Genomic DNA, 23,531 nt, shown 5'->3' on the forward strand with positions numbered 1-23,531 from the left:
GCCACACGCTCGAATGTCCAGGAAGGCCTGGACCCACGGTTTCCACACGCCCTGAGCACAACGACCCGCCGCCGCCACCACCGCCGCCACCATCGCGCACCGGGCCTGCGGAGCCAACCAGTCTTCTTGGCCTACAGAGAGAGAGAAACTGTATTGTGAGAGGAATTCGGGGCACGCCCCAGGGTCCCCGCACTACCCCACGGACTCCCGGCCAGTCTTCTGGGCTGCGGCTGCCCGCAGACGCCATTCTCAGCCTTGCGCAAAGGATCGCCATGCTGGGTCGTGGTAGGGCGACGCTGTAAATTGAAAAGGTCGGGGGGAACTACTTCATTAAAAACAATTTGTTTCTGGGCTACAATCGTTTATTCAAATGATTCGACGACGCACAATGTCTCCATTCCTGTACACTTAGTTTCTTCCATGCAATCTCGGCTGTGCGTGCCACATACAATTCTGAGGATGCTTCTGTTGGTTAATTAGACAGCTTCCAGGTATGACAAGATTGAATGCCATGGAAAGCGCGCGCTGTCATCCACTCTTCCTCTTTTAACTCGTAAGAAAAATTCAAGGGGCACTTCGCTGGCCTTAAAGTGCGGTGAGGCGAAAGCCTTAAGCGCGGTGTTGCTGCTTGTGTCACTGATGTTTGGTTAAACTCATTTTGTTGCAACCTTCACGCGTGAATAGGTTTATAGCGAAAGCAATACTACGCTCATGAACAACAGCCTTTCGCGCAGCGGCGGCCGGTAGCCACGTCCGACATTTAGAATCACCTCTGACGTCATACCAAGGTGAGAGATTGGCTACCAAAGTCGAGTCGTCGCGCAGCGGCGGCCGTTAGCCATGCGTGACATTTAGAATGACCTCTGACGTCATGCCATGCCTAGTGACGTCATACCAAGGTGAGAGATGGGCTATCAAGTCGAGTCGTCGGGCACCGGCGGCCGGTAGCCACGCGTGACCTGTAGACGCGGCGCACTGCGTTCCTTCTGTTTTGCTTTCGCAACCTACCAGGCTTAACCAAGGCTAAGCCCCGAAAAGTTTTCAGCCAGCGTCCGCTTCGGCGGACGCGGTTGGTGCTGAGAGGCGCGTCTTTCCTTTTCTTTTTCCTCTGATCTTTTAACTCTCCTCTATCTGCACGTGGCAGCGCTATTGGCTATTGGCTCGGCTGGAGCCAGTTGGATGCCCGTGCAATTTCCTTTTCATCCTTCTCTCAGTCGCAACAACAGGCGCAGACACTTGCCATGGAAGGAGAAGAAGCAACAGTCGGACTGCGCAGAAACAGCGATCCAGAGGTGGTAGCTTGGGAGTTGGCTGAAAAGCAGCGATAGCTTTTCGCTTATCCAGGCTTAACCTTCGCTAAGCCACAGCAAATTTTTAAGCATGAAATGCTTTTAGCTCCCATTGTCGGCAGTGTGGTGATGTCAGGCCGAGACCGAGAGCCAACATCCGGGCACTGAAACGAGAGCATCCGGGCACCGTACGAGATTTAACGAGACTCTCTAAGCCCTACGACAGCACCGGCATACAAGCGCCGGTAGCTTCGCGCCGAACGGGTGGAGGCGTTCCTCCCTTCCTGTACGGTGCGGTTCGGGTGTCCACCGAGATGACAGTACTACTGCTTAATTTCCTTTCCTCGAAAAGCGTCAAGCATTGTAAAGAGACGATGTAGCAACTAGGCGGGAACAACGCTTCTTTTAAATAGTCGCGTTCAAAGGGCAAGGCGTCGCGCCGAACGCGTGGTGGCGTTCCGTGGACTGCCCGGCAGCGCTGCTACACGCTGTCGCGTTCCACTCCTAAAGGCGAAACTTAAGCGTCATTAATTTGCAGTTAATTATTATCTAGTTATTGATTAGTAATTAGTCACTAATTAGTAATGTGTCATTACTTCGTCATCAATTAGGTGGGATGTGATGATGATGATGATAACTTTTATTTCCACCGATGTAGGAGGCCCCCTACTCCCCGTCCCTGGCACGCAGGTCTAGGGGACGGGGGACGGGACCTCCGCGACTAAAGACTGGCGAAGATACATTGTCTCTTCGCGGCTTCAGCCGCCAGGCGGAAAGCTCGTTTCTGGTCGGCGGGGACCTCGCTTCGCAGAAGGGCCTCCCAGGCTTCTCTACTCTTAATATTGTCCTCAGCACCCGGGGATCCAGGGCATTGCCAAATTATATGATCGAGGGTCCCCCTCGCTCCGCAGGTCTTACATTTGTCATCTTTTTTATCGCCTAAAGTGGTTTGAAATAACCAGACAGGGTTAACGAAATTTCCGGCCTGTAATCGTCGCCAGGCGATGGCCTCTGTATTGGTTAAGTTTGGATCTGGTGGTGGCATTAGACGCCTGCCTAACCTGTAGTGCACGGCGATTTCCGCGTATGTTTGCAAACGTTCGTCCATCCCCTGGGGGTCGGGTGGCTCTACAGTTACCCGGAAGTAGAGATCTCGGGCTAACATGTGGGCCGCCTCGTTACCGGGGACGGATGTGTGTGCTGGGACCCAAATTAAGGTGATCTTGCGATCAATTTTGGCTGCGGACAGAATTCGAGCCGTTTCTGGCGAGACCCTGCCCTTTCCGATGTTGCAGATTGCTGTTTTGCTGTCACTAAGAATCAAACTAGCCTTGGTTCCGGCGCAAGCAAGCGCTATTGCGACCTCCTCGGCCGTATCTATGTTTCTACTCCTAATAGAGGCGGCGGCGACTGGTGCACCTCGGCCGTCGACTACTGAGGCGACCGCCGCCCCCGACCTGCCACTCGCTGCGTCCACGTAGGCGACCTCATTTGCCCTGAAGTTCCCGGCCCTTTTAACCAGCGCCTCCGCCCTCTTTTCCCGTCTTTCCCTGTGATGTTCTCGGTGCATGTTGCGGGGGAGGGGGGGAACGATGATATTCTCGCGACATTGTGGCGGTAGGGCGACCTTGTCGCATATGCCCCTATCTACTTTTCGGCCGACCCACTCTAAGATGGTAAAAGCTTTCGCCTCTACGCATTTTAGACAGTTTCGAACGCTCTACATATACATTCTTGTCAGGCCTGCGTTTCGTCGTGTCCGCGTGCGCTTCGTGTTATGCCCGTAAACATTTCATGCTTACTCTACTCTCGGTTATGGGAGAGGCAGAGATTTTATTTTTTTGAGGAAAGGAAATGGCGCAGTATCTGTCTCGCATATCTCGGTGGACACCCGAACCGCGCCGTAAGGGAAAGGACGAAGGCGGGAATGAAAGAAGAAAGAGGTACCGTTGTAGAGGAAAGAGGTGCCGTAGTGGAAGCCTCCTTGGCTGGCATCGCCGAGCACACGGGCGCCTTTTGCGTTCCGCCTCCATCGAAACGCGGCCGCTGTTTTCAACTCGGCAGACGCTCCCTTCGCCTTAGCACTCGCTGTCAACAGAACGCGTCTGCGCTGCCCGCAGTAGTGTTGCCTGCACGTGGTTTTAAGGCGAAAGCCTTTCGTGCCCCATACTGTCGTTAGCAGCCGTGTCGGCTGATGAGTTCGCGTTTTGACGGGTGTCCACCGAGATATGCGAGACAATTACTACGCAATTTCCTTTCCTCAAATACAATTTTCAGTTTCTACATTACGGCCCCTCTTTCTTCTTTCACTCCTTCCGCCCTGCCGCGGTGGCTGAGTGGTTACGGCGCTCGGCTGCTGGCCCGAAAGACGCGGGTTCGATCCCGGCCGCGGCGGCTGAATTTCGATGAAGGCGAAATTCCAGAGGCCTGTGTGCTGTGCGATGTCAGTGCACGTTAAAGAACCCCAGGTGGTCGAAATTTCCCGAGCCCTCCACTACGGCGTCCCTCATAGCCTGAGTCACTTTGGGACATTAAACCCCACCAAATCAAATCAAACCACTCCCACTTCCTCCCTTCCTCTACAAATGAATGACGGGTGTCCACCGAGATGTGAGGCAGTTAGACAGTTACTGCGTCATTTGCTTGCCTCGAATACAATTTTCGGCTGGTGCCCACCGAGATATGCGAGACATTTACTGCGTGATTTCCTTTCCTCAAATACAATTTTCAGTTTCTACATTACAGCCCCTCTTTCTCTTTCTTCTTTCACTTCCACTTCATCTCTTCCTGTAAGGTGAGGTTCAGGTGTCCACCGAGATGTGTGAGAGAGTTAATGCGCCATTTCCTTTCCTCAAAAAGCGTTGCGTTCAAAGCATCGCACCGAACGGGTGGTGGCGTTCCGTGGACTCCTAAAGGCGAAGCTCAAGCGCAATTAATTAGCAATTAATTAGTATTTAGTCATTAATCACTAATTTGTCATTAATTAGTAATTTGACATTACTTCGTCGTGAATTGTGTGACGTCATACAGTGGTGACGTCACCAGTGCCACATAGGTAAAGTGGTTCGGAAAGCGCTTTCGCCTGTACGCACTTTAGGCAGTCAAAGTGCCCCCTGAATTTTTCAAGTCATACATTTGTCAAGAGCTGCGATAAATATGCTCCTATTGTTGACGACGTACTGTCCCTCTCTCGCGCATTAGACCACTCGGCCATCAAACAAGCGCAGAGCAACACGCCTTCCTTTATTTTTTCATGCCGACTACTTTCGTACCTTTCGCAGCGTTGCACTTTATGTACGAAACGAAGTATAGAAATGGACTTGAACGATTCCGTCGCTATGGTCGCGAAATAATTATTTTGTCTCAAAAAGCCTATTTCTTAAAATTGCTTAACGACTTCTAGTGAGCACACTCCATAGGCCAGCCTCTATCAAACATCATCTCTTCGGCCTATAACAGTTGAGCGTTTGGAAGGCTTCTGCGTAGTATCTGAGAAATACTCAGTTTTTCTCTTCTTGCATCACCTGTGCTGCCGTTGCGAGAGACCATGAATATCAGAGAGAAGAGCGGACTTTGTGCAAAGCTCTGCTTTGTGCAAAGTACTGTTGGGTTGGCCGGGCAGTGCTTGACTCCTAACTCTATAAATTCCACATTTAGAAAAGAGCGCCTGCTACTTTCATAAGTGTGCACTCACATTTTGTTTCAGAGTTGCTCATTCCAACCAGCCAGACATATGAGGAACTCAAGCCCTCTCAGGTACGCACCATGGTTTGCCCACGAGCGCTCGTATCGTCTTGTGCCTGTCACGCGTAGTGTTAACAATTAATAATAATTAGAGTCTAATAATGTTCTACTTTCCGAGGCAGCAGTGTGACCTGTTAAGACACGCTATGCGAGTGGGAGGAGATCCTGGTTTACATCAGTCGTTCGTCGTTATTGTCACGTAGAGAAATTTGAGAATGCTTGCAGTTCCCATATTACATGCATCCATATCTGGCGGTCACACCAGGACTCAATGGCGGCAACTTGCTCTCGGCATGTTGGCACCGCAGCGACTGTGGCACAGTTTCACTAGCGTTTTTTTTTATTGCAATTAATGAGCGGAATCCTACCATCTGCAGTTAAAGGTCGGCTTTCTTTTTATGGTGACAAAGTGACAGCGATGGCCAGTGCGTTCTCTGGACTAAGCTGCACTAGCGCCTGAGTCTTATACTGGACGTCAGACTTAGGAGGGAGGCGGCGTTTTCGAGAATAATCAGCTAGGCGACTGCGATGTGCGAAGGACACGAAAAGCTCACAGGCAAGGTGTGGTAATAAGTCATGCGTTATCGACGCTCTATATTTGCCCAAGCTTCCGTCACTTTCTGGGAGTATTTTTTTTTTGTACAAGGACCGTACTCTCTGAGTGAATCTTTCTTTATACTGTGAGGAATCGTCCGATCTTCCATTCGTGGTCTCATCATCATAATCAGCCTGACTACGCCCACTGCAGGGCAAAGGCCACTCCCATGTCTCTCCAATTAACCCTGTCCTTTGCCAGCTATGGCCACTGCGTCCCCAAGGGTGGCCTATTAGTCGTTATTTACACGGTTCATGCTCCAACCATATCAAGTATACTCTTTCAGTCGAAACGATAGGAAGAAAGCATCATGATCAAACTGAATTACTGTGCTATTTTATATTGTGCTGTAATTTACTATGGTCAGAGAGAAAGAAAGAGCTTCAAAGAAAGCACTAAGTGTTGAGGATAAACAGCGCGATAGTCACCAAGGCCAGGTTGTCCATCAGTTGGTCAGATAATAACCAGGCGTGCCTGGCATGGGGAGCGAACTACGGATAATACGGAAATTTCATGCATACAGGGCAGGATAAATGGAAGTGCTTCAGATTAACGTATGGTTGGGGAAAACTGGGACATGCGGGAGAAAGATTGGTCACTCAGATGCTCTCTTTGGCACCGAAGGTTATCGATGAACAAACACTAGGGTATGAAATTTTATTTTCATACAGTGCTACGTCGCGATTCCACCATAAAATGAAAAAAAAAAGTTATCAAGAATGGACTGTGAACTCAACGAAGGTAGAATAATCTAATGCATCTTTTTTTCAGCTCCGTGAAGCTTTCCGGTTTATGCGGAATGAAAACATGTTATCAGGCAATCGAGATATTGGCAGTACTTGTGCACTTAGCCCCCCCCCCCCCCCCCACCCTCCTCCTTCACTCTTATGAATACAATATATCCAAGATGTGTGTGAGAATGTTTTTGGGTGACTTGGGTAAAGAATGCCGTCAAGCATCACACTGAGTTCCTAGTGCTCCCCTCATTTTAAGCAGTCCAAATAACAGGTTTGCGTGTCGCTTCAAAGCCCCCTGGGCCCACTCAGAATTCATTTTCTCTCCCTGAACTTAAAACGGCGTAAAGACCTGGTACGAGGCCACAACCAGGAACTTGTCGGTACTTAGGGTCCAAAGCCATCTGCTCCGGAAAGCTTGGGAATGCGCTGGTGGCCAGACAACTTTCTGGAAGTTCATTAACGTTGCTGAGCTCGCTCCACTTATGGCATCGCACCACTTTGTAGGTTATCAGCTTTGAGCTGGAGCACTAACTTTCCCCCATTCTATGCAGACCCATCAATTCCAGGCGCTCAATGCTGCAGCGAAGAATCGCAGCGAAAGAGCCGCAGCACCTTTTGTGCCGCTGGTCCCGCGGGTGTGTCCTGGGAATGGAATCCCGTATCCGGCAATGGCACCATCCTCACGAGAAGCGTGGCGCATCGAGGAACGTGAGTATTTGCACGTGTTATGTTAGGCTGGGAGAGATGCGTGCGTTGTGCAGTGAATATTGGCGTTCGGAAGGCAGTCATTGGAAGAAGCAGTGCCTTTGGGGCTGTAGCTCTTTTCCCTAAAATTTCTTTTCAATGTTGAGGGCAAACACTTTCGTTCTTTCCATCAAAGATTTCGCGATGAACCCGCACTATGATGTCCGGCCATATGACGTTCTAATGCGAGATAACTGCGTAAAGCTGGCGCATTTAAAGTGATGATCCGCCGCGGTGGCTCAGGGGTTATGGTACTCGGCTGCTGACCCGAAAGACGCGGGTTAGATCCCGGCCGCGGCGGTTGAATTTATTTGGAGGAGAAATTCCTGAGACCCGTGTACTGGGAGATGTAAGTGCACGTTTAAGAACCCCAGGTGGTCGAAATTTTCGGAGCCCTTCACTACGGCGTCTCTCATAGCCTGAGTCGGTTTAGGACGTTAAACCCCATAAATCAAACCAAACCATTTAAAGTGATGAGCTTGCAGTGGCTGATAACCTGACTGAAGCAAAGTGGCTTGTTGAGTGGATAACCGTAGGAGGCTAACGCTTTCTTTAAGGTACACGAATCACGAGGAGATTTGCTTTTTTTAAAGAACTACATGTGACCAAGATTGGAATAAGCGGCACCAATCGTTGGTACAGATGTGATGTCCTTTTTATGTCCTGTGACTTATTGAAAGTGACCCACAACGGTACCTGCTGTTTTTTTTTATTGTTATTCCATGTATCTTTTCCGTTTGCGATATATACCAGTATGTATATATCGCCTAATACACGTGCTATCTGCTTACGCCTGCTTACGCCTAATACACGTGTCACAAGAACAAAACATGAAAAACATCTATCTGAATATGGATACCACAGTGATGCATTCAAATTTTCATACTTCCCGCATGTAATCCGTGAGTGGAATATGTTGCCTTCTGAAATTGTAAGCCAGCTCACTCCTGAAGCATTCGTGTCGAAGGTAGGAAACCACTTTCAAAACGGTTAACATTGTCACCATGTGTCATTTACCATGTTTCTTTCTATGAGAGTGAAAAGTTCCTTCTCTGCAGTCTTTTATTGTGTACTTTTTCATGCATATGTGCACCCAATCCTGTTACGGCCTCAAAGAGAGGCCAACAGTATGTAATAAATAAAATAAATAAATAAATGTAGCTGCCGCAGACGTCAGAGGAGAGATTTCGGTTGTGGATGTGCGCTTGGAATTTGGCTGCTTCAAATGCAGCAATAACCGCGGCAGGATGCTTCAGATGAGCGCCAATTTCGTTTCGAGGAAGTTTACAAAGGTAGAGCGCGGGCGAACAAAGGCGCGCTGAACACATATTGGCGAAGGCTACTTGTGGAATACTTTAAACCTGCAGGCTTCTGCCCCGAGAACCGCAACCTTCAAATTTCTCGCGCATTTCATAACTGCTAAATCCGTAATTCGGACTACAGAAACAGCAACAATGCCGAAACAATGAAAGCCTCACTAAGTAACATGATCTTCTAGAGGCCTATGTACTGTGCGACGTCAGTGCATGTTAAAGAACCCCGGTTGGTCGAAATTTCCGGACTACGGCGTACCTCATAGCCTGAGTCTCTTTGCGATGCTAAACACCCAAAACCACTAAACCAAAAAAATATTTTCGTTGAAAAGAAAACCACCCATGTACCTTGACCAGGCGAATTGCGAATGGGCCTCATTATTCCTCCTATCCTATCATCTGCTCCTAGGAGATGTCACCAATGGAAGAATCAAGAGAGAGCCACTCTATTTCACTGACGATGCGTATCGCACACTCCCACAAGACATGAAAAATCTGTGCTTGAACACCAATGGGCATTACGACCTAACAGAAGGCTCGGGTAAGCCTGGCCCCATGGTAAATGTTAGCAGCTATGAATTATTGCTAGTGGATACCGGACTCTCGAGTTGTGTAAGCGCAACTACTTCTTTGGGCATAGTTGCTAGATTTGCTGCATTTGGAGGCGAAAACTAGGCCTCAAGAACAAGCAACATTTTGGTGGTGCGCATTCTAGCGGCACATAACCACTCGTACACGGAAACAAAAGCAGGTACCCTAGACTTTATCATGGCTATTTTTGAAACGCAGTGTTATTGATTGCCTCTCTACGGGCGTTTTAGAACAGGATGTTTAGGCGCAGTGGGTTTCGTGAAGGAATGTTTATGGTGCGTTATGGCTAGTGGGCATGTGCAGTGATCAACTGTCCTTGAGGCATATCAGTAGTAAGCCGACGGAACGTGATCGCCTCCAGATCCCCTTTAGGCAGTGCACTTCGTCTCACGAGACGACTGTCGCATTTCGCAAACGGCGCATAGAAAGAGAAGTGGCAACACCAGTGTAATGTGCTTCCGCGATGATAATAACGAGGTGGTAATCAGAAAAGCTGGTTGAAAGACGAAGAATCTGGCAATAAACTGCTATTCACAAGAGACTGGTATACAAAGAGAAGGATTCTAGCCACGGTGCCTTTTCCTCAGCCCTTGGAATTTCTGGACGAACAACTCATGGCCCTTTCCTCAAACATGGGATGGGTTATCAATTGTGTGGAGTTGCCTTGATGTGTTTAGGCGAAAAAAAAAACGGGGATTGAGAGGCTGGTGGAGCAGCAGTATTTATAGTTTTGCCGCACAGAGCTCTGTGACTCGACTGCTGATGAAAAGGGGGGAGACAGGAATGTCGGTCGCTACTTGTGCTTGGTCGAGCTCTTTTATGTTGGGCTGTATTTGTGCACGAAGCCAAGAGGGAGACGGTGTGGAATATTCTCTGCTTTTATTTAATGCTGTTCCTACAGTTTCTTTCGCAAGTGTAGTTTCTGACGCCATTATCCGTGTTTAGCGTATTGATCAGCTTGCAGGATGCGAGGAAGAGAAAGTGTTTTCATTTATCCTTCATGCTACCCTGCTGTTGTGAGTGAACGCGAGGTTGACCGAGCCAAGCAGTGTTTGAGTAAGAGTCTGTTCGAGTTTGGCGGTAATTGGGTGGTTAAGAGCATGGAAGCATTCAAAATTAAAAAAAAAGAATGTGTCTTGTTTTCATCCCATAAGAGTCATATGCTTTCATATTTTGTTCCAGTGTCAGGTGCTGCTCACTTTCCGGAACACAGAAGACCCGGTCAGGTGAGTTTTACATTTACCTCTCACATTGCCTTGGTGCGGCACCGCATGTGCGATCTTTGTCATCCTAGTTTATGTTAATTACACAAACAGAATAATTACCAGCACCTGCATAATGAATGGTCAGTCTCGGCTGCGGCATACAGTGCCCTGGGCCCACTTTCCCTCTTTGCGCTGATTTCATGTACAGTGAAGTTTGTGCACAATCACTTGACATTTTTGCTGCATCGAATCATGGCCATGTCGGCCTGGGTTGATGATTTTCGGCCCTAGACGCAGTAGCCGCTCAGGCATCGTGGCGGGGACATGCGTTCTCTGCTGCAGTTGTATATTCCGGCTACTGAAAGCCAACGCCGAATCCTATTACAACGACGCATTAGCTCTGTAGGAACTTGGGGCAAAACAGCGCTCTTGACAGTGAATTATACCAACACTGAAGACACACGTGTTTGCTTGCTGTCAAAATAGCTTTTGTGTTCGCCTTAATTATGTAAAGGACGTGGCTCCGGAGGAGAGGTACGCATGATATGCCGTGCTTTACCAAAGTCTTACGAGGAACATGGCTCGCGTTTAACCGGCAGTGCAAAGGACTGCGGCACTGCATCGAGCAGTATTTTGACTAAAAATGGGCGGATATTTTCGAGCACATTTTTCTTCTCAGATAAGCGCTGTCTTCGTAGCCATGCTTCGATACACAGCTCTCATTCTGCGAGGTATCGTTCCCGCACATCACATGTGGTCTCCTAGGATCACAGTACTGCAAACAGGCATTTTCTCCGCCACCCCATAAAAAGCACACTGGTTTACAAAGTAGAGTGAGAGTAAACGAGGCTTACCGCGACAGTATATCTGTGGCTGACTCCGTATTCTTCTTATCGACAGAAGTTTTGTTTATAGCAAAAAGAGTTTGTTTTTACTCCTAAAATAATTTTAGTACAGCAGTTAGTAGATGAAATGCTAAACAAGATGCTGTAAATTTCTGGCCGCTATTTTTATTCATTGCTGAGAAAAATGCACCATAATAGGCCCCAGAATACAAGTGAAAGATGTGGTTTACCCTGTCCTCCAGTGTCCCCTCCATTTTTCCACTATGCCTCAACCTGAAACGCTGGTGCACGATCCCCTCCCTGGTATTCAAAGACAGCTGGGTAATAGGCTACGCGGCTGAAGAAACTTCGAAGAATACTTCAGATCATTTAGCAACTGAGATCTTCGACCATTTATCGTTTTGGTGACGAGGACCCTAGAAGAGCAGCATGCCTCGCTGTGAGCGTTCATCTTGAGCGATCGGTATTCTGGGTCCGTCGAAACAAGACCTCAGAAAATTGTTTCCCACTGCTCCCTGTACAAGTGCATCATTTTCAGGCCTTTCAAGCTGCTATGGGAAACTGGAGCAATATCCCGAACGGGGAATCCACCTCGTTTGTTCCGATCCCGTGGTTTGGTCCCGGAAACAGAGGACGTCATCAGCCTCAAGAGCCAGCCTGCCGAGGATTCTGGCAGGACGTGAAACGTGAGTTTATGTGCCACACCAACATGAATTTGGAACAACTACGCAAATTGTGAAGAAAATATTGCCACTGAGATCGCAGCTGTTCCAAAAATATACCTGCGTACATAAATGGCGCGGAACAACAAAAAACAAGACTGAGACCGGCGCTCAAAGTGTGCGCTAAAGTGAGAAAGATGTCACTGATTTCAACGCTTCAAGAGGCCTTATTCCTTTCCACTGGGCGCCGCTGCAGCGAGTAGGGGTCAGTGAAAAACGTCCTTCTACGGGAAAGCTGGAAAGATGGACGCCCTCTAAATTAGGCTATGACCCTCTTATGCAGCGTAATGTGGTTGCCTCTTCAAGCGCACATTTGACCAGGCTATGGTTGTGAATTCTGCAGATTCTTTCATTTACACTTGTCAGCTTTTGTTCGACCAAATTCTTACCCATCGCCTTTCATAACCACGGAAGGGGATGACACACTGACGTCCAATGCACAAATCTTTCTGTTGACACAGTAAATTTCTCTGTCGTGGCCAGTGGAAACAGCGAAGCTTGCAGCGGCAAGCGCGAACTTCGTGACAGGAACCAAACTCCTAAACACCTCTGAACACAGATAGAAGCGCGGTCACCCTCCAATACCAGATCACATTTGTTCTTGTGAAAAAACATTTAAATTAACGCCGCCGTGGTGTCTCAGTCGTTATGGTGTCAGTGGCGTGACGTGAAAATATTCGTCAGAAGGTGCTCATTACACGGCACATCTCAAAGCAAGTGCACTCAGTGCAGACCCTGTAGCTTTGTAGCATGTCACCCTGTGGTTATTAAGGCAAAAGCTTGTCGACAGAAGGCTATCAGCAGAAGCTTGTCAGTGCGCAGGTGTCACGATTTTGATGGGTGTCCACCGAGATATGTGAGACAGTTACTGTCTAATTTACTTTCCTCAAATACAGTTTTCATTTTCTTCATTAAGGCCCCACTTTCTCTCTCTTCTTTCACTTCCACTTCCTCCCTACCTCTACAAACCGATGTCCACCAAGTTATGTGAGACAGTTACTGCGTAATCTGCTTTCCTCAAGTACAATTTTCATTTTCTTCATTACGGCCCCTCTTCTTTCACTCGCACTTCCTCCCGGAAAGGAGGCCGCCAACCTTTTAGCCCGAGGTTCTTTAAACCGGGCTCAGGTGGCCTCGGATCGGGGATTCATGAAGGAGCGCATGCACTCATTCAGCGAGCTGGCGTGAGGCTCTTTAGGCCTGCGTCCTACAGACAGACTGCGAGCTGACGCAGGCCTACAGAGCCTCACGCCAGCTCTACCCCCCGCCGCACCCCTCTCTAGATAACAAACAAGCAACACTCTGGCGCAGACTACAGGCACACTCTCTCCCCTCACCCCTTATCCTAGCCCACTATCATCCCTCCTTCCCCAATCCGGCATGCGCGCTATGCCCAGAACCCTTCGCCTTCTCCCTCCACATCCTTTCCCTCTGCCCGGCGGACCCTCCCCCGCGGGACCTAGAGAACCTCAAGACCTGGGAGGACTGGGAGACCGTGCTGCGCTCGGAGGACCCGGCCGTGCAGACCATCGCCACCGGCCGGGCTGCCAGTGTTATGGACCTTAGGAACATAAACACTTGAGTGCAGTGGGGTCGTGCGGGGACCCTGGGCCGTGCCCCGATTTCCTTGTACAATAAAGTTTTTCCTCTCTCTCTCTCTCTCTCTCCGACTTCCTCCCTTCCGCTACAAACTGGTGACGGGTGTCCACCAAGATATGTGAGACAGTTACGGTATAATTTCCTTTCCTCAAATACAATTTTCATTTTCGTCATTACGGCCCCTCTTTCTTCTTTCACTCCCACTTCCTCCCTCCCTCTACAAACATATATGTGAGACAGTTACCGCTTAATTTCCTTTCCTCAAATACTGTTTTCATTTTCTTCATCACAGTCCCTCTTTCTCTTCTTGCACTCCAACTTCCTCCCCTCCCACTTTCTCCCTTCCTCTACAAACGGATGTCGAGACAGTTTCTACCTAATTTCCTTTCCTCAAAAAGATATGTGAGACAGTTACTGCATAACTTCCTTTCCTGAAATATAAGTTTCATAAGGGAGGAAGTGGGAGTTAGGGGTGTAATGGAGGAAATGTTTTGGTTTATTAGGGTTTAAAGTTCCAAAGCGACTCAGACTATGAGGGACGCCGTAGTGAAGGGCTTCGGAAATTTCGACCACCTGGGGTTCTTTACCGTGTACTGTGCGATGTCAGTGCACGTTAAAGAAACCCCAGGTGGTCGGAATTTCCGGAAGCCTTCACTACGGCGTCCCTCATAGTCTGAGTCGCGTAGGGACGTGAAACCCTAATAAACCATAAACCATTTTCTTCATTACGCCCCACTTTCTCTTTTTTTAACTCCCACTTCTGCCCTTCCTCTCCAAAGGATGATGGGTGTCCACCAAGATATGTGTGAGACAGTTACTGTGTAATTTCCTTTCCTCAAATACAATTTTCATTTTATTCACTAGGGCCCCTCTTTCTCTCTCTTCTTTCACTCCCACTTCCTCCCTTCCTGTACAAACAGATATGTGAGACAGTGCTTAATTTCCTTTCCTCAAATACAGTTTTCATTTTCTTCATTGCAGCCCATCTTTCTCTTCTTTCACTCCCACTTCCTCCCTTCCTCTAAAAACGGGTGATGGGTGTCCACCAAGATATGGGAGAGAGTTACTGTGTAATTTCCTTTTCTCAAATAAAATTTTCATTTTATTCATTACGGCCCCTCTTTCTTGTTTCACTCCCACTTACTTTGTTTTTTCCTTCCCCTCCCCTCCCAATTCCTCCTTTCCTCTACAAAGGGATGATGGGTGTTCACCGAGATATGTGTGACAGTTACTGCGTAGTTTGCTTTCCTCAAATACGGTTTTCATTTTCTCCATCACAGCCCCTCTTTTTCTTTTTTGACTCCCACTTCCTCCTGCTACAAACAGATGACAGGGCGAGATATGTGAGACAGTTGCTGCCTAATTTCCTTTCCTACAATACAGTTCTCATTTTCTTCATTACGTCCCCTCTTATTCTTTCTTCTTTCACTCCCACTTCCTGCCTCCCCCCTCCCAGTTCCTCCCTTACTCTACAACCGGATGACAGGTGTCCACCAAGATATGTGAGACAGTTACTGCATAATTTGCTTTCCACAAATACATTTTCATTTTCTTCATTAGGGCCCTACTTTCTCTTCCTTCTTCCACTCGCACTTCCTCCCTTCCTCTACAACCGGGTGCCGGGTGTCTACCAAGATATGTGAGACAGTTCCTGTGTAATTTCCTTTCCTCAAACGGAGTTTTCATTTTCTTCATTACATCCCCTTTTTCTCTTTCTTCTTTCGCTCCCACTTCTTCCCTTCCTGTATGGTGTGGACTCCCTGGCAGCACTACACCGTGCGGTCGCGGTCCACTGCTAGAGAAAAAGCTTAAGCGTCATGAATTAGCAGGTAATTGGTAATTAGTCATTGATTAGTAAATTGTAGTGATTGGTCAATAATTATGTGTGGAATCAGCAGTTAATTGGTAATTAGTCATTAATTTAGGTAATTTGTAGTAATTAGGCGTGACGTCATCCAGTGGGGACATCACCAGTGCCACAGAGGCAGTCAAAGTGGTACGCAAAACACTTTCGCCTCTATGCACCTTAGACAGTCAAGGCGCCCCCTGAATTTTTCCACGGTTCCACTCTTGCCACGTGCCCTCACTATTCAAAGCAGAGCTGGTTCGACCAGACGAGAGTGGCACTCTTTCATGTGGGCATTTCTGATTTGTAATGAAGCGCATGGTGCAGTGTGCCATAATGTTTCCTCGATGATCCGCCTTCTCTAGCACCTCTGCTGCCAGGAACAACGGCCGACGGAAAATTCTGCTGGAAGCCTACGTACGAGACGGGGAGCCAGCCCTCGAATGACATGAGGATGCGCTACTTGAACGCAACGGAACATGGCAACCTGACGGGAAACTCAGGCAAGTCCGCCCCTATGTATACTTTAGCACCTGTAAATGGTTACTTCGAATCGCTCAAATTCAGTAAGTGAAAACCGTGTGCCGGTTTTCATACGTTGAGGTTAAAATCAGCCGTCCAGCAAAACCACTATTTTTTTTCTGGGCTCTTGTGCTAGAGTGATTTTCACATGCTCAAAAATTCTCAAAAAAATTATTTTTGAGGGTGACACCCTTAGTGAAACAGATTTTACAGATAGTATAAGATTTCACTATATTGGCAGTCTTGCATTTTTTTTCTGTTAATGTTATTGCTATCATCAGAAGCCTTCCCCATCAGTTTTCTATGGCGGTTTTAAATTTTCGATGCGATCGATGGAAGCACTTTTTTTTGCTACGTATCAGAACAATGGATTATTACCTTCAATATTTTTGTAACAGTATTTTACAATTTTCTGAATTTTTGTCCGAGAATGTTGGACATGGTTGGGAACGCTGCGTTGGGAAGGTCGCTGCTACTCCAGCACTGACCACGCATAGAAGAATAACTATGTGTACTGCATTCCTGAGGTGATGCTAGATACAATGATGATATTGTTTCGAAGTCTGCGCAAAGTCAACACTTTTGTACCCGTGGTGAACTCTGCATGGCTGTGTAGTCAATGTTAGCAAGAAAGGAAATGGGCCTTTTTCTCCTGAGGACTGGAGAAGCAAAGTGCAGGTGCAGTCACTTGACAGAATACAGCCCTGAAGAAAACGGGGACGAGGCCATCAAGTGCACTCTAAAGAATTGACAGCTCTGTAGCGTTTATTATTGAACAACCCCGCAATAATAGGATTACGCGGCTGGAGAACAAGGGGCAGTAGAGGCACGGCGAGTGAAGGAGAAGAATGTTATATACAGGAATTCACCTGTACATTGTCGGCCCACTCCTAGTTTCCTGGCTGTACTACTTTAGCGCCGTGACGCTGCTCAGGGCAATGATCTGTCTCCTTCCCGTTTAGGCAATCCTTGGCTGCAGAGCCACAGAAAGTTGACCGCTGTTATAGAATGAAGTTCTGCGGTGTAACTTTCGCTACTTCCTTCGTTATGTTGGCTTAGTGTTCAAAGGACCTGATTCTTGGACGGGATTTTGTTTGGTGATATGGTGCGGTCACTGACCTCCGAGGACTCACAGTGACATGGCAGACCAAGCAATATGCATGAAACGAAAAGACTGAGCTCAAACGGGCAACGTCATTTTGTACAGTATGTTGTACCTGATGATATGTAGAGGTTCTCAACATTACCTAGAGGCAGAGGTCACACTACCGTTTGGTCTACGCGAGTTTCTTGAAGAGGTACTTTATTAACTGCAGGAATGCTGGGAAGACTAGGTTTCTTATCTGGCTTCGCGAGTGTTAGGCCGAAAACGTGCATTCTGCCTCGGATGCGGTATACATGTGGCAGCTTTGCTGCGATACTACCCCCTTGGGCACAGAAGAGATTTCTTCAAACGTGCCTTTTTCACTTTGATAAATTCAAAGCAAGTACTAGTTAGGTGTGAGACTGGTAAGGAAGCTTTCACAGCATTTATTTCAGGTTTTCTAAGAGAACAGTCGGATTGTCGCTGCTGAATCTACACTTCATGCCCAACAATAGCCAAGCTAAGTACGATACCTCATCTTCCCGGCATTACTGGGCCTCTCCGTGGTGAATGAAGTGTGCCACCAGCTTTCACTCTAGGTAATATCGAGAAACTCTGCGCTTAGAAGATCCCTACGACTTGCCTTGGTGCGTGCAAAATAGTACTAGATTAGCAAAGAAAATGCACATTAAGGAAATTATTTGCCATTCTAGAGGTACTGGCAACTGGGTCTGGACCTTTTTCACCCTAAAATCCCCTCTCGCCACTGTCAGAAAATTTGGGCTCTTCGATGTCGAGCGGAGCGATGTCGAGCGACTTCCGTCTAGCGTGCGGACAAGTTTATTACGCAGCTGGAGATCATTTTACTTCTTGTTAAGCGAATGCGCAGTTTTCATCGCTCCTGACTAAGCACACTCATTTTTTCCTTCCAGGACCCGGCACTATACGCAGAGAACTGGAGCCTATTATCGAACTCAAGCCAAGTCAGGTAAGGAACACATTTCATTCTTTATGGAAGTCCTTGCGCTGTTCTTATAAACGTGAATAAAATTCAGAGGCTATAGTCTATTTTCCTGCAAAAAGATCACAGTGGGCTTTGAGGTGCTGCACCAAACTAATTGGTATTTCTAGCTGTACGGAAGTTTGATTACACGCGCACTTTTCAAATCGCCTTCTTTGGAATGCGATCGCACCTTGTCGAGGTTATATTAAAGTGAGAGTGTAAGCTTTGAAAGGCACTTTCAATGGTCGCAAAGGTTGTGGTGTCAGAGCATTACATCGTAAATTTCAGATCTGAGGCTCTCCTGCTGGCTGGTCGATCTAATGGCATGCATTAGATTAAGCGCGGGTGTTTCCGAGGCAGTGGAATCTGTTGTTAAGCGATGAAGGCAGGCAAGGTCCACTTTGCCCAGAAAACTTTCATAACCGGCAAGCAGAGTTACTACATCACTACATGCTGTTGCAGCTACTCTGCACGCAATTGGTTAAAGCATGAGGGTATGTTTTGGTCACTTAGAAGTATGTTCACAGTATCTGTTCCCTACACCATTTTCTTATGTGGATAATGCACCATCTGTGGCAATTTCGTCTCATAACGCTGTTAACTTCGGTGGTGGATGAGGCTCCTGTGCCGCCTACGGTGCCATATCAGTTACACCAGTTACAGAGATGGAGATCAATAAAGCCAAGGCGACCCTTAGGGTAATGTGGATGCAGGCACATATTTCATGTGACATTCGAGGTTTGAAGAAATAGATATTCTGGAATTTGCAGGTTTTATGGTCTTCAACATGCATTCTTTCAAAACGAAGATCTAAATCGAGGTGAGGAAATAATTTTTCTCTCTGTCATAACTAGGGCCCGGAAATTTAGGCATTTGCCTAAAAATGCCTATAAATGCCTAAACGAGGGATTTTTGAACTTGCCTGCCTTTTTGTCATTTTTTAGGAAACTCTACTTATTTAACCGCAATTTTTGCCTATAAATGCCTTAATCCGGCACTTCAGTCCTCGGTGCCGTTTTTCAATAATGAGACATCTGTCCATGTATGGTGAAAGGCGCACGCCGATGCACGTACAAAAGGCGCGGGTCTCGCCGAACGTTTTTCTCGAATTGTAACTTGAACGTAGTGTTTATCTTGAAGTGTAGCAAGAGGCGAGTTTTGAAACAGACCTGACATACATTGATGCAATCTTCTCAACATTAACGGAAAGAATGACAAAGTTGGGAAAGGCTAGACTCTCAATGGATGAATCGTTGAAGGTAGTGACAGAAGTACCAGCAGCACTTCGGGGACTGGAAGGAAAGGGTGCTACTGCTTCTACGAATATGCAACAATTGGCAGAAAAAAATAGATGCCTAGAAACAATTTCCCAAATCAGAGTCTTTCTACGCGGAGACGATACGGCCACATCGCCTGAAGGCCTAAGCCTTTATCAACTATCATCTTCTAGGTTCGCGCCACTAAGTTCATGCGATGTCAAAAGAAGCCTTTTAAAGTACAAAACTATGCTTAGCGAAAACCCAAGGAGCTTGAAGTTCGAAAACCTGAGAATGCGCTTTATTGCTTCAGTTGAGGACTCCGTACGCTCCGTGCTTGACTTACAAATCCTGTACTTCTGAATAAAAAGTATTATTCAAAGCGCCTATTTTTGCTTTATAGAGCCTATTTTAATGTTTTTTAGAGCCTAGATGCCTGCCTATTTCGGGGTTCTTTTGTGCCTAAATTTCCGGGCCCTAGTCATAACTTCAGGTTGATTGTCCATAGATCGGCTGTATACCAGAGGAATAATTTTTTAGGATAGCGGTCTCGGTGTAGTTGCTGATACTGTTCCAGAACACTGCTATAAAGCCAGTGTGCCTAGGAACGCCTGTGTAACTTCAGATTGTTAAGAATAAACAACCTTATTCCGGAATCGAACGCTGCATAGGAAGCGGGCCGCGTTGTTCTTCTTTACATTGATTTTAAAATTTGGCCATGGGTATACCTGAGAGCAATTGCCTGCAGGAGATTTTAAGAAATTTTGGCTTTCATGCAAAATACCGGGCCACCTCAAGAAAATACCTCTTAGAAAAACAAGTGGGCAAAATGTCCTTGTTGCTTTGGGTATGGAATACTCTGCACCACCCTGTGAGCGTTAAGCTTACAGGAGTCGGTATCTACATATCTTGGAAAGAAAACAGGAGCCAATAATTTTCGGGTGTTTTTTTTTGCAGGAGCAATTATTCCAGGCAGCCCAAGCCTCCCCGAGGAGCTGGAGCAGTAGTGTATCGGGCATTTCCACTAGTCAGTTTTCTGAAGGGCAGCGCGTGGCTCCCGGAAACGAAAGTCCCGATGCGGAAGAAGAAACTTCCTGCCCGGGACGATCGCGCGAAGAGAGAGGTGAGTGCACTCGACATAATGACTCCGTACTTGTACAGATGAGCGTGTAGTGATGACAATGCTGTCTATTAAACGCTCGATAGTTGCATCAGGAAACGTTACGAGGCCCTGTATACAGCATCTGCTTTTTGTCAGGAAGTCATTGGGAAGACCCGTTCCCAGGAATTCGCCACAACAGTCTAGTTGCATTCATAATGAGCTGTATCCCCGAAAGTAACACCTGTAAACTGAGGCGCTACACACCCACTGTTGCTGTGTGATACACTGTAGTAACTGTTCGGTCAATTTCACCTTCATTTCAGACAGACGCGTCCTTGACATATGTAAGTAGTAAAAGCTACACTCTTAAAAGATTGCTTCAAAGTGCACAGCCTCTGTGTTCTAAGCATAACACATTACTTGGCACCTCGTATGCAGCGAAAGCACATGTCTTCAAAAGTATGTTCCCTTCCCGATGAAGAGTAGCTTGCCAGTGATATTTAAACGCCGGCTTAATTCTGTTTTGTAGTTATAGCTACACTATGCCAACCGTTCCGCCATCTGCGCGCATGCGCGGAGTGATGTCATAGCCCGCAGCTAGTATGCGCGCTACGCGCATCGCGGCTGCGCCGATAGTGGTGCAGACGCCGCCCGCCTCGTCAGTTGTGCGCATGCGCGGAGTGACGTCAGAGCACGCAGCTGGTGTGCGTGCCGCGCGCCTACCTTATGCTAGCATTTAGAGCCTTCAGCGTGGTGGCGCCGGCGAAACCGAGGGAGGGAGGAGTGGAGAGGGGGAGAGAGTGAATCCCATGTCCAGGTACAAACGCGGGTTCGATCCCGGCCGTGGCTGTCGAATTTCGATGGAAGCAAAATTCTAGAGGCCTGCGTACTGTACTGTGCGATGTCAGTGCACGTTAAAAACCCCAGGTCGGCGAAATTTCTGGAGCCCTTCACTACAGCATCCATCACAGCCTGAGTCTCTTTAGGACATTAAACCCCACAAACCTAAACCGGTATCTGCCTTGCACTTCTAACCAATATTTTTAGGGTGTCTGCAACTTTTAATGCAACATATACTTAAAAGTTACCCTTCTCGGGCTTTCAACATAATTTGCTTTTAAATATGGCACAGTGTCCCTCCTTTGACCCTTTTTAGTAAATGGAATGTATTACTTAGTTAGTTTTGAGCAGTATGTATATCCGTGAGCTCGTCTCATTGGTGATCATGCTGCGTTATTATCTGATCTCTCTGGTCTCTAATCATAACTCAACAATTTGGACGGGCTAATTTACAAAAGGTGTTTGTAAAGAAAAAGAGTATCACGAGACGTTCACCTGTGTGGTTATTCCGGCCACAGTGATAGTTTGCAATTATTACGAGCCGTAAAATGATGGTTTAGGTTTGGTTTATCAGGGTTTCAAGTCCCGAAGCAGCTCAGGCTATGAGGGACGCCGTAGTGAAGGGCTCCGGAATTTTCTACCACCTGGGGTTCTTTAAAGTGCACTCACATCGCACAGTACACAGACCTCTAGAATTTCGCCTTCATCGAAATACAGCCGCCGCGGCCAAGATCGAACCCGCGTCTTTCGGGTCAGGAGCCGAGCACCGTAACCACTGAGGCACCTCGGCGGAGCGAGCCGTAAGATGAGTCTTATAGCAGTGGGCAGATGGAGTGTTCATTGAGGTATATATACGGCTAATTTTTTCGATGCGCGCAAACTAACATCATGTTCGGGAATTCGTGCATGCGCGCTGTGGCCGCCGTACAGCTTGCACGGCCAATTTTTTTTTCATTTCATTTATTTGCCTTAAAGGCCCCTTTCGGGGTATTACATAAGGGGTGGGGTAATCAAAAATTGTTACATTTTTTCATGATGACATATGAAGTTCAATGTTGGCGTTGAAGAGTGATGGGCAGGTGATAGCAGCAGCGGAGTGGGAGAGGCCGTTCCAGTCTGACGCGGCTCGTGGAAAGGAGGTGGAAAAGGTTACGGTACGGGCACGTGGACGAGTAACTTGCAGGGGATGACCAGTGCGATGTGATATGCGCGGCGGAGGTGCGCAGATGTATGGTTCATGGCCAAGTGAGCTGTAATAAAATTTATGAAAAAGAGATAGGGTTGCGACGCGACGACGGCAAGAAAGACTTCGTAAGTTGGACAGTGATTTCAGGGATGACACACTGACTTCGTATGAATATTGGGAGTGAATGAAACGGGCGGCGCGATTTTGCACGGCTTCAAGTGCATCGGTTAGATATGCTTGATGGGGGCTCCAAAGGGGGGATGCGTATTCTAGTTTTGGTCTTACCAATGATGTGTAAGCGAGTAATTTGACCTCTTTTGTTGCGTGGCGTAAATGGCGCTTCAGGTATCCAAGGGTTCTGTTTGCAGATGAAATAACATTAGTAACATGTTCCCGCCAAGTTAAATCATGACACACAGTGATACCTAAGTATTTATATGAATGAATGTGCTCTATTGGATTGTTAGAAATTCTATAGGAAAAGGACAACGGATTAAGTCTGCGGTGAAACGAAATAAGCTTGCATTTGTTAGGGTTAAGTGTCATTAGCCAATCATCGCACCATTTTTCAATGCGGTTAAGATCATCCTGAAGGGCTTTTTGGTCGGAAGTGTTAGTTATTGAGTGGTAGATAACGCAATAGTCGGCAAATAAAGGGATATTGCGTGATAGATGTTCTGGCAAATCATTTATGTATATTAAGAAGAAAAGAGGACCTAGGACCGAGCCCTGAGGTACGCCTGAGGTTACGGGGGCAGAAGGAGATGACTGGTTGTTAACATCAACTGACTGAAAGCGACACGTTAGAAATGCTTCAATCCATTTTAAGATGTTAGGATGCAAGTTCAGCTGCGAAAGTTTTAGCATCAAACGTCGATGGGAAACTTTGTCGAATGCTTTAGCAAAGTCTAAAAAAATTGCGTCAGTCTGGATATTCAAGTCGAGGTTCGCATGCAGATCGTGAAGAAAGAGTGCTAATTGTGTGTTACAGGAATAGTTTTTGCGAAATCCATGTTGTGCAGGATGATAGAATTTGTTACCATCCAGGAACTGCATGATTTCAGAGTAGATGATATGCTCCATGATTTTACACGGTACACTTGTGAGCGAGATAGGACGATAATTTAATGGTGAATTTTTGTTACCGGATTTGTAGACTGGAACGACCTTTCCCTTCTTCCAATCATCAGGTATGGTGCCTGTGGAGAGTGACTGAGCAAACAGTAACAATAAATATTCGGCAGGAATGCACTTTGTGTTCTTTAAAAGTTTAGAATTTATTTCGTCAATGCCTGCTGCAGATGAATG

The 23,531-nt window shown here is 47.1% G+C and overlaps 1 protein-coding gene across 5 annotated transcripts in view; it reads left to right on the plus strand.

The window, feature by feature from the left end:
• The window catches only part of LOC149336700 (uncharacterized), a 90,568-nt gene that overhangs the window by 12,202 nt on the left and 54,835 nt on the right, over positions 1 to 23,531 (plus strand). For 3 of the 5 annotated variants that reach the window (XM_089553056.1, XM_089553052.1, XM_089553053.1), the window contains exons 2-9: positions 4,996 to 5,045; positions 6,917 to 7,073; positions 8,832 to 8,963; positions 10,196 to 10,239; positions 11,602 to 11,749; positions 15,596 to 15,733; positions 17,769 to 17,824; positions 20,053 to 20,218. In XM_089553056.1, the coding sequence (XP_089409182.1) occupies positions 4,996 to 5,045; positions 6,917 to 7,073; positions 8,832 to 8,963; positions 10,196 to 10,239; positions 11,602 to 11,749; positions 15,596 to 15,733; positions 17,769 to 17,824; positions 20,053 to 20,218 (891 nt within the window). The remainder of the gene's footprint in view (positions 1 to 4,995; positions 5,046 to 6,916; positions 7,074 to 8,831; positions 8,964 to 10,195; positions 10,240 to 11,601; positions 11,750 to 15,595; positions 15,734 to 17,768; positions 17,825 to 20,052; positions 20,219 to 23,531) is intronic. The other 2 variants (XM_089553054.1, XM_089553055.1) reach the window with 2 other exon arrangements.

Source organism: Amblyomma mixtum, chromosome 7 (assembly GCF_055824585.1).
Source record: "Amblyomma mixtum isolate Tamu chromosome 7, ASM5582458v1, whole genome shotgun sequence".
In the NCBI taxonomy this organism is placed as follows: domain Eukaryota; kingdom Metazoa; phylum Arthropoda; class Arachnida; order Ixodida; family Ixodidae; genus Amblyomma; species Amblyomma mixtum.